This window comes from Tachyglossus aculeatus, chromosome 21 (genome assembly GCF_015852505.1).
Source record: "Tachyglossus aculeatus isolate mTacAcu1 chromosome 21, mTacAcu1.pri, whole genome shotgun sequence".
NCBI lineage: Eukaryota > Metazoa > Chordata > Mammalia > Monotremata > Tachyglossidae > Tachyglossus > Tachyglossus aculeatus.
This window is the reverse complement of record NC_052086.1, coordinates 8,642,625-8,653,687: the sequence shown is the minus strand read 5'-3', so window position 1 is coordinate 8,653,687 and position 11,063 is coordinate 8,642,625. Positions and strand designations below refer to the sequence as shown.

At 49.5% G+C, this 11,063-nt stretch overlaps 1 protein-coding gene across 1 annotated transcript in view; it reads left to right on the top strand.

Annotated features, from left to right (window-relative positions):
* Positions 1-8: 8 nt before the first annotated feature.
* The window catches only part of WSCD2 (WSC domain containing 2), a 28,346-nt gene continuing 17,291 nt past the window's right edge, over positions 9-11,063 (top strand). Inside the window, exons 1-3 of the mRNA XM_038763913.1 lie at positions 9-393; positions 9,123-9,237; positions 10,767-10,951. Coding sequence (XP_038619841.1) covers positions 9-393; positions 9,123-9,237; positions 10,767-10,951 — 685 coding nt within the window. The remainder of the gene's footprint in view (positions 394-9,122; positions 9,238-10,766; positions 10,952-11,063) is intronic.

Here is an 11,063-nt window from a genome sequence, read left to right as displayed (position 1 = left end):
AGGCTGCTATGGCCCAAGTGTGGGTGAAATTGCATCGTTGCTTCCGACGGAGTCCCGTGCGCTTCTTCTCCCTGGTGGCCCTGTACCTAGCGGCAGGCAGCCTGCTCTTCTTGCACTCGGGCTTCAGTGGGGACCCTGCCCTGTCCCGGGCCCAGCCCAACCTCAACCCAGCTGACGGCGGAGGACCGGGGGGACCAGTCCTGGGGACACTGCAGCTCGGGGGGGGCTTCCGGGGAGCCCCCCGGCCCCCCGGCGCCCCCCGTAGATACGGGCCCTGGTTCCAGGGGGCCGGCAAGGCGCCCTCCGCCGACGGGAGCCGACCGGGAGATCACGGCGGGGCCTGGAGCCGCGTCCTCAAGGGGAGAGTCACCCGGGAGAAGGAGGAGGACAAAGGTAAGGTGGCTTGGTTTGGCAGGGGAAGCATTTGTCGGGGGGAGGAAGAGGAGGAGGAGAGGCAGGCTTTGGGGTGCCAGGGACCTCACAGGACTCGCTCTGCCAGGGACCTCACAGGACTCGCTCTACCCACAGCACTGGATGTGTTCTGTCCCTCCCAGGAACCCTAATCTTCCTCTCTGTAAAGCGGGGAGAGCGCTTCCTATCCACTGCCCTCTTGTGAGCCTTGGTCTTCCTCTCTGTAAAATGGGGAGAGCAGTTTCTGTCCACCGTCCTCTTGTGAACTTTGGTCTTCCTCTCTGTAAATTGGGGAGAACAGTTTCTGTCCACTGCCCTCTTGTGAGCCTTAGTTTTCCTCCCTGTATAATGGGAGAATACCTTCTGTCCACTGCCCTCCCATGAACCTCTCTGTGAAACTGGAGATCAATTCCTGTCCCTGTCAGGCTGTAGTCTTCCCCTTTGTAAAATGAGGAGATCAGTTCCTTTCCACTGCCCTCCCGTGAGCCTTAGTCTTCCTCTCTGTAAAATGGGAAGGCCAGCGCTGTCCACTGAGCCTCTGCTCCGTGGACCTTAGTTTTCCCCTGGGAAAACTGGGCTGGGATGGAGAAGGAGAGAAGGGAGGTGAGGTAGGAGGGGGCAAGGTGATGGAGAGCCCAAGAGTAACATATATGACCAACCGGGAGTTGTTTAGGTATTTTTTTATGGTATTTGTTAAGTGCTTATTATCTGCTAGGCATTGTTCTAAGCGCTGGGGGTAGGTATAAGATAATCGGGTTGGACACAGTCCCTGTCCCACAAAGAGCTCACAGTCTTAATCCCCATTTTACAGATGAGAGAACAGAGGCTCCGTGAAGTGAAATGACTTGACCCAGGTTACACAGCAGACAAGTGGCAGAGCTGGGATGAGAACCCAGATCCTTCTGACAACCCGCGCTCTATCCACTAGGCCACACTGCCCCTCTTGTTTTTGTTTCTTGAATTGGAAGAGCCAGAATGAGATGCGCCACCTAAAAGTTTCTTCCGACTTTTACTGTTCTTTTTATTTTGGAGACTCAGACATCCGGAAAACCAGGGGAGAGGAGACCTTGGTTCTCTTCCGGCTATGCCAGCATCGTCTTGTCAAAGTCATGCCAACTTCAGGGGGTCTTGGTGCATCAATGTAATTGAGGTTGGATATGCAGAAGGAACTTAAAGAGAGAAAAAAAAATCAGGCTTTGAACTAAAAATATCAAGCAGCAAATACAGTGGAAAAATCAGTCTCGGTTATCTACTCCAACTATAGATAGTTGGTTATATATATACTACATATATATAACTATTGGTTATACAATCCAACTGGAAACTAATCCGGACGATGGGAAATCGGATCGATTAAATCAAACAGAACCGAGCAGGCCCCGGACAGAGGCAGCCAAACCCAGATTCCCTCAGTCATCGGAACTGGCCTTGATCCCATGGCTTTGTCCTGCATCCCTATTGGGAATGTCGGGAATGGCAGGAGTGGGGAAGGTGGAATCTCTGTCAATTGCATTTATTGAGCGCTTACCATGTGCAGACCACTATACTAAACGCTTTGGAGAGTACAAGATAACCGGGAGTCAACCTATCAGGGTAACCGGTGGGAACGGGGTTGGTCTCTGTTGGGGATTAAATCTAGAATGCTGGAGTGATACCAGCTGGGACCCCGGCAACCTAACGGAAAGCACACCAAAAACGTCTGTGTAGACAGGCTTTCCTTGGTAGGATAATCGCTCCTTTGCAATTTGTGCTTACTGTGTGCAGAGCACTGTTCTAAGCACTTGGGAGAATATGACAGACTAATATAGCAGACACATTGCCTGCCCAAAACCAGCTTACAGTCTAGAGGGGGAGGTAGACATTAATATAAATAAATAAATGACTTATATGGACATCAGTGCTGTGGGGCTGGGATGGGGGATGAATAAAGGGAGCAAGTCAGGGTGACATAGAAGGGAATGGGAGAAGAAGAAAGGAGGGCTTAGTCAGGAAAGGCCTCTTGGAGAAGCTGGGCCTTCAGTAATGCTTTGAAGTGGGGGGAGAGTCATTGTCGGATTGAATAAATGAGTGAATGAATTCCTCCACACTTGGCAACAGTTCAAGCAAGGAAGCAGCATAGCCTAGTGGAAAGCAGCCGGCTTGGGAGCCACAAGGACCTGGGTTCTCACTTGGCTCTGCCTCTTGTCTGCTGTGTGATCTTGGGAGAGTCATTTCCCTTCTCTGTTCCTCAGTTATTTCATCCATAAAATGAGGATTTAGACTGTGAGCCCCACTTGGGACATGGACTGTATCCAACCTGATTAGCTTGGATCTACTTCTGTGCTTAATATGGTGCCTGGTAGATGGTAAGTGTTTAACCACTACCATAAAAAAGACTGTCGTTCATTCACTCACTCATGTTTTTTAAGCACTTACTGTGTGCCGAGCACTGTACTAAGTACTTGGGAGAGTGCAATATAACAGGCACATTCCCTGCCACGGTGGGGTAATCATTCATTGGCAATTCCTTTGCACTTGGCATCAGTTCAAGCAAAAGATTAGCTCTCTCACTTGCCTGAGAAATAGCCCCCACTGAAGCAGGAACATGGAGTTCCCCAGACTTCTCGACTGGCTTTGAAAAAGTATAGAATCACCTGCAGTCCGGACTTTGACCACGGCCTTTCCGCATCATTTTTGACAGTGCTCTTCACACAGGAAACGCTCAAAAAACACCCTTGATTGATTGATTGGTCAGTTGATGCTCCTTTGTGCAGGGATCGTCTCTACCAACTCTGTTATATTGTCCTCTCCCAAGCACTTAGTACAGTGCCCTGCGCACAGGAAGCGCTCGATAAATAACTTTGATCGATCGATTGGTTCCTTGTTTGCCCTCGGCTCCCCTGGGAACTTGGGCAAGGAGTTATTGCTCTATTGTTCCCCTCACAAGTGCTTAGTACAGTGCTCTGCACACAGTAAGTGCTCAATTAATACGATCGAACAAATGAAATAATGAGAGACAGAAACCCAAGTTTCCGTGGGACAAGACGAACGATTGCCCGATGTGATGGGGTAACTGGGGCCTTCACACCCCTCTCCCCTCCCCTCCCAACCCTCCCCCACCCAGCAGAGCCCCAAGCACCACAGAAAACAGGGGTGTGGCTGCTGTTCATTAGATTAATCTGAATTGACATTTAGAGAATTTTCACCAGATGGTGAGTGAGAATCCACTGTCAGTCACCGCAAAAACATCCAGCCGCCTTGTTCCAGGGCCATATGTAACCTGTCTGCAGCAATTAACCTCCAATAAAATGGCTTCTGATTCCCTGTGATGGGCATGGGGCTCACAGAGGAAGGGAGCAATACCGTGCCCGGAGTTGGGAAAAGAAGGAATCTTTCACGTTCTCCCCTTTTATCTCCCTTCCCTCATCCCAGTACCCACCACCGCATACTGCTAGCTGACTTTAAGCTGCCCTCCAAAAAGGGGCTTCTGTCTTTAGCAGCATTCTGGGGGATAATAATGATAATAATGGTACTTGTTAAGCGCTTATTATGTGTCAAGCACTGTTCTGAATGCCAGAGGAGATCCAAGCTAATCAGGTTGGACACAGTCCATGTCCCACCTGGGGCTCACAGTCTTAATCCTCATTTTACAGATGAGGTAACTGAGGTACAGAGAAGTGAAGTGATTTGCCCAAGGTCACACAGCAGACAAACGGAGGAGCCGGGTTTAGAATGCAGGTCCTTCTGATGCCCGGGCTCTATCCACTAAGCCGGGCTAGACCATAAGCCCCTTGTGGGCAGTCATCACATCCACCAACTCATTTGTATAGTGTTTTCCCAAGCGCTTCGTACAGTGCTCTGCATACCGCAAGCTCTCTGTAAGTATCACTGATTTATTGATTGAATTGTTGAAGGTTTTTTTAAAGGAAGCCTTCTTCTTCAAATTCCATCATATCATTTTTTAATGGCATTTATTAAGTGCTTACTATGTGCAAAGCACTGTTCTAAGCCCTGGGGAGGTTACAAAGTGATCAGGTTGTCCCACATGGGTCTCACAGTCTTAATCCCCATTTTACAGATGAGGTAACTGAGGCATAGAGAAGTGAAGTGACTTGCCCAAAGTCACACAGCTGACAATTGGTGGAGCCGGGATTTGAACCCATGACCTCTGACTCCAAAGCCCGTACTCCTTCCACTGAGCCACGCTGCTTCTCTAACCCATTTCTGACCCATAGCTACGCCATGGACACACCCGCTCCAGAACAATCCCATCTTCTGCCATAAAGTCCTTCTGGAGTGTGTATCCATAGAGTTTTCTTGGTAAAGATACGGAAGTAGTTTACCATTGCCTTCTTCCACACAGTAAAAAAATTTGAGTCTCTGCCATTGTCTCTGATCAAAGTTTCGATCGCCCGATCATCCACCCTTGACTCTTTCCAATGCCACCAAATCGAGTTGGACACAGTCCCTGTCCCATGTGGGGCTCACAGTCTCAATCCCCATTTTACAGATGAGGTAACTGAGGCACAGAGAAGTGAAGTGACTTGCCAGAGGTTACACAGCAGACAAGTAGCAGAACGGGGATTAGAACTCATGACCTTCTGACTCTCGGGCCCACAGTCTATCTACTCTGCCCTGCTTAGAACCCAGGTCCTCTGATTTCCAGGCCTGATCTCTTTCTATAAGCCATGAATTACTTTTCTGAAACCAGAGCTTTAAATTAGGGGTGCTTTCATGCCGTGGTTCCCTGTTCCAAACACCTGTTAAGTGTTCTTATACGAATCATAATCATCATAAGAATGATCATTATTATTATTACTTTTTAAGGGCTTATTATATGCCAAGCACTGTATGAAGCGCTGGGGTAGACACAGGATAATCAGTTTGGGAACAGTCACTGGGTTCACCAACCAAGTTTGAGGGAGGAAGGTTTAATTTCCATTTTACGAATGAGGGAACTGAGGCACAGAGAAGTGAAGTGACTTGCCCAAGGTCACACAACAGACAGGTGGGAGAGCAGGGATTAGAACCCAGCTCCTTCTGACTCCCAGACCCATGCTTTTTCCACTAGTCTTCACTATTTCTCTTCCGTATCTCTTTGCTAATTCCTGGGGCCTAGTCACAGATCTCAGCCATTTAATAATAATAATAATGATGGCATTTATTAAGCGCTTACTATGTGCAAAGCCCTGTTGTAAGCGCTGGGGAGGTTACAAGGTGATCAGGTTGTCCCACAGGGGGCTCAGAATCTTAATCCCCATTTTACAGATGAGGTAACCGAGGCACAGAGAAGTCAAGTGACTGGCCCAAAGTCACACAGCTGACAATTGGTGGAGTCGGGATTTGAACACTTGACCTCTGACTCCAAAGCCCATGCTCTTTTCCACTGAGCCACGCTGCTTCTCTAACTTGACTCTGCCTATAGCCTTTCTAATAATAATAATAATGATGATGATGGTATTTGTTAAGCGCTTACTATGTGCAAAGCACTGTTCTAAGTGCTGGGGGCGGGGGGTACAGGTTGATCAGGTTCTCCCACTTTGCCCAAAGTCACACAGCTGACAAATGGCAGAGCCGGGACTCGAACCCATGATCTCTGACTCCCAAGCCCGGGCTCTTTCCACTGAGCCACGCTGCCTGGCTTGTCTTATGTCGTTTCCGACCCGTAGCGACGCCACGGACACATCTCTCCCGGAACGCCCCGCTTTCCATCTGCAAATGTTCTGGTAGTGTATCCACAGAGTTTTCTTGGTAAAAATCCGGAAGTGGTTTACCATAGCCTCCTCCGCGCAGTAAACTTGAGTCTCCGCTGTCAACTCTCTCCCAGGCCTCTGTTGTCCAGCATGGCTGAGTTTTGACCTGTAGCAAATTGCCTTCACTTGCTAGCCACTTCCCAAGCTAGGAATGGAATGGACAGGCCCCTGCTTGACTCTCCCTCCTGTAGCCGAGACTTGAGTCTTGGAAACTCTCCAGGTGCGACCCTGAGAGGGCATTTCTAATAGTAGTATGGGTCAAACATTTTCCATTATTCTGTCTGAGAAACTTGGTGAACCACAGTTACTGGGGTTTATCACGAGAAGCAGTCTGGCCTAGCTGAAAGAGCACGGGCTTGGGAGTCAGGAGTCTTGGGTTCAAATTTCAGCTCCTCCACTTGGCTGTTGTGTGACTGTGTAAGTCACTTAATTTCTCTGAACCTCAGTTGCCTCATCTGTACAATGGGGATTAAATACCTGTTCTCCCTTCCTCTTAGACTATGTAAGCCCCATGTGGGACAGGGACTCTATCTGATCTGATTGGATTATATCTGCCACAGTACTTAGCAAACAGTAAGTACTTAACGAATATTATTATGGTATTATTATTATTATCATCATCGTTATCTCATGAGCTGTTTTCCTTCCCTCTCTCCCCCCTTTCGGGACAGGGAGATCAATAAATTTCATTTATCCATTACTTAGTGTAGTCAGCAAGATAATCAGATTCCACATGGGGTTCACAGTCTAAGTAGGAGGGAGAACAGGGATTGAATCCCCATTGGGAAGCAGCGTGGCTCAGTGAAAAGAGTGCAGGCTTTGGAGTCAGAGGTCATGGGTTCAAATCCTGCCTCCGCCAATTGTCAGCTGTGTGACTATGGGCAAGTCACTTAACTTCTCTGCGCCTCAGTTACCTTATTGTAAAATGGGGATGAAGACTGTGAGCCCCCCGTGGGACAACCTCATCACCTTGTAACCTCCCCAGAACTTAGAACAGTGCTTTGCACATAGTAAGTGCTTAATAAGTGCCATCATTATTATTATTATCATTCTGTGGATGAGGGAGCTGAAGCACGAAGTGAAGTGACTTGGCCAAGATCACAACCTTAAACCTCCTGAGTCGCCACCATCCTTTCAAATCAGAGAATCAAATGGGAGAAAAGCTATGTCCAGGAGAATGGCAGGAAAAGGAAAAAGCACGCCAAAAAAAACCGGCCACAGTTAGATCAGGAGAGGGTTAGAAAACATCTTATTTTATGATCGTGCTGAGGAACAGAGGGTTGCAGTTCCACCACACTGCAGAGAAACAGAGGCTGCAAATCAACTGGCCTTTGATTGCTCCCAGAAGTTACAGCCCTGAAGGACTGTGGAAGGGAAGGAAGGGAAGCAGCCCAACTGGGATAACGGGAGCTCGCTGTGGAACGTGACTGTGAGCCCCGTGAGGGGTGGGAACCGTGTCCAACCTGATAAAACTGTCCAACCTCAGTGCTTAGAACAGTGCCAGGCACATAGAGAAGCAGCGTGGCTTAATGGAAAGAGCCCGGGCTTGGGAGTCAGAAGTCGTGGGTTCTAATCCCGGCTCCACCACTTGTCAGCTGCGTGACTTTGGGCGAGTCACTTCACTTCTCTGTGCCTTAGTTTCCTCATCTGTAAAATGGGGGTTGAGACTGTGAGCCCCACCTGGGACAACCTGATAACCTTGTATCTCCCCCAGTGCTTAAAGCAGTGCTTGGCATATAGTGAGCGCTTAGCAAATACCATCATCATCATTATCATTATTGTTACATAGTAAGAACTTAACATATACCACAATCATTATTATTATAAATACCACTGATTGATTGTTATTAAAATGGCTACCCAGCTCCTGATTGGGGCTCTTTAATTTGAAGAATGAGTGGGCTTTTAACAATAATAATAATAATTATGGTACTTGTTAAGTGCTTACTATGTTCCGAGCACTGTTCTAAGCATTGGGGTAGATACAAGAAAGTCAGGTTGTCCGACGGGGGAGGGAGTGCAGGGGGTGGCTCACAATTTTAATCCCCATTTTACAGATGAGGTAACTGAGGCACAGAGAAGTTAAGCAGTTTACCCAAGGTCACAAGCAGACAAGTGGCAGGGTCAAGATCAGGACCCAGGTCCTCTGACTCCCAAGCCTGGGCTCTTGCCAGTAAGCCGCACTGCTTCCTCAAGCTGCCCGTCTTTTGCCAGCCCTTCTTCTGTTGCCATTTTACACATAAAATAAATACTCAGACCCAAAGGCTGTGATGGGCAGCAGGGAGGAGGCAGTGGGAGGGAAGCGGGGTAGGAAGAGGCCCGGAGAGGAGAAGGGAATGTCAGGGGTGACAGAGCCGTGAGATCAGCCCCCAGCCCCCTACAGTGACAACTTTATGTCCTGGTCCCTACTCATGGAGTAGCAAGTGGGTGCAGGAACTGTACTAGATGCTTGAGTGGTTTAGATAGAATAATACTAATCATAATCATAATTATGGTATTTGTTAAGCACTTACTATGTGCCAGGCACTGTACTAAGTGCTGGGGTGGGTACAAGCAAATTGTCCCTATCCCACATGGCCAAGTGAAAAGTTCCTTGCCATCAAGGAGGTTACCAAATACAGAAGCAGTGGCCTAGTGGATAGAACCTAGCCCTGGGAGTCAGAAGGACCTGGGTTCTAATCCCGGCTCTGCCACTTGTCTTTTGAGAGATCTTGGGCAAGTCACTCCACTTCTCTGTGCCTCAGCTCCTTCATCTGTAAAATGTGGATTAAGACTGTGAGCCCCATGTTGGACAGGGACTGCATCCATCCTTGTATCACCCTCAGCACTTAGTACAGTGCTTGGCACAGAGTAAGCGCTTAACAAATACCCTCAAAAAAGCACTCAGTCAAATGCTCTGTTGCACAGTAAATGCTCATTGAGGATTAGTGATTTATAAATTGACAGCATTGTGGTCTCTCCTCTCCCCACCTCCCGCAGCGACATACATTGGCTGCTACATCGATGATACCCACCGCCGAGCTCTCCGCGGGGCATCCTTCTTTGACTACAAAAAGATGACAGTCTTCCGTTGCCAGGACAACTGTGCTGAACGGTAGGGGCGCGGACCAGGCCCACGGTCTTCTCCAATTCCCTCCTGTGAAAGATTCCTCCTTCCCGCCACCTCTCCCCACTTGATTTCTTCTGTGTGTACTTGTGTGCGTGTGTGTGTCCTAGGTATGCCTGCGTGCTCGTGTGTTGGCATGTGCACGAATCAATCCATCAGTCGTATTTATTGAGCGCTTATTGCGTGGAGAGCACCGTACTGAGCGCTCAGGAGAGGATGATATAACTGTTTTGGCCTGCATATGTGTTTACATATGGGTTTACATTGTGTCCTTGTGTTTGTGTGAGCGTGCGTGCTGTGGTGGTGCCTGTTTGGGCATGTGGGAGGATGTATATTTGCACGTGTGTGTGCACTTGTGTGCCAGGGTGCTCACATGTATGTGCACGTTTGCATGTGTTCTTGTGCCTGTGGAAAGCTTTCTCTGGGAAGGGCTTTGTCTTTTCCTCAGGGATGCGCATGATTAGACGCGCTCTTCGGATTCAAGATTCGGATTCAATCTTGCTGGAGACCCCATTTTTCATTCATTCATTCATTGTTGTATTTCTTAAGCACTTACTGTGTGCAGAGCTCTGTGCTAAATGCTGTCCCCAGGAGTCCAGCCTCTTATGATTCCCCAGGGAAGGCCCAGCCCGTTTCCCAGTGGATTCGTCTCTCTCCTGAACATGGGCTCTTCCCCAGACTCTGTTACCGGTTCGGTTTCCCGATCCCATCGGTCTCCCCGGCCAACCCAGCTCCGTAGCTCTAAGGATGGAGCCCCATCATTTCCTCTCTCACCTACAACACACGCGGCATCCTTTTTGCCTCTAAATGATGTCGCTGTCTCTTGTTTTTTGATGGATCGCACCTGGGAGGTGTTTTTTCTTTTAAAATGATGCTTCTTCGGGCCGGTCCATGGTAAATCATCACCTGGGAACTCGCCAGGTGGGCCCGAGAGTTCCAGTGTGGGTCGGGAGGAGCGGGGCCCACGGGAGAATCATGATATCCTGGGCTGGAAATTCAGCTGAGGGATAGGGGCGGAGGCCAGGAGGTTTCCACTCAGCTCTCCCTCACACCCACCGAGAACCATCTCAGTCAGTTCTTCAATGCATGCATCAGTGGTATTTATTGAGCACCTGCTGCATGCAGAATACTGTTTTTTTAAGCCCTTGGGAGAGTCCAAGAGAAGCATCGTGGCTCAGTTGATAGAGCACAGGCCTGACCTGAGTTCTGATCTTGTCTGCTGTGTGACTTTGGGCAAATCACTTCATTTCTCTGGGCCTCAGTTACCTCATCCATAATGTGGGGATTAAGAGCGTGAGCCCCTTGTGGGACAAGGACTGTGTCCAACCTGATTAACTTGTCCCTACCCCAGCGCTTAGAACAGTTCTTGGCACATAGCAAGCGCTTTAACAAGTGCCACAGTTGATTGAACTGATTTCCACCAGCCACCCCGCTTCTCCCTCCTGCTGCCGGGGTGTTCAGCCGCCTTCTCCATCCCGCCCGGAGCCCCTGAGTTTGACAGTGACCTGTCCCCACAGGGGCTACCTGTACGCGGGCCTGGAGTTCGGGGCCGAATGCTACTGCGGACACAAGATCCAGGCCTCGAACACAAGCGAGTCTGAGTGCAGCATGCAGTGCAAGGGGGAGAAGACCGACATCTGCGGGGGTGCCGACCGCCTGTCCATCTTCCGGCTGGAGCTGGCCCAGGAGTCGGCCCGGCGCTGTGAGTCACTCCGGGAGTGGGACGGGCGGTGGGTGTCCGGCCCGCCACACCACCGGCCCGGCTGGGGGGCTCCGGAGGCAGGGTCCCAGCCACCCCCAGCCTCCCACAGATG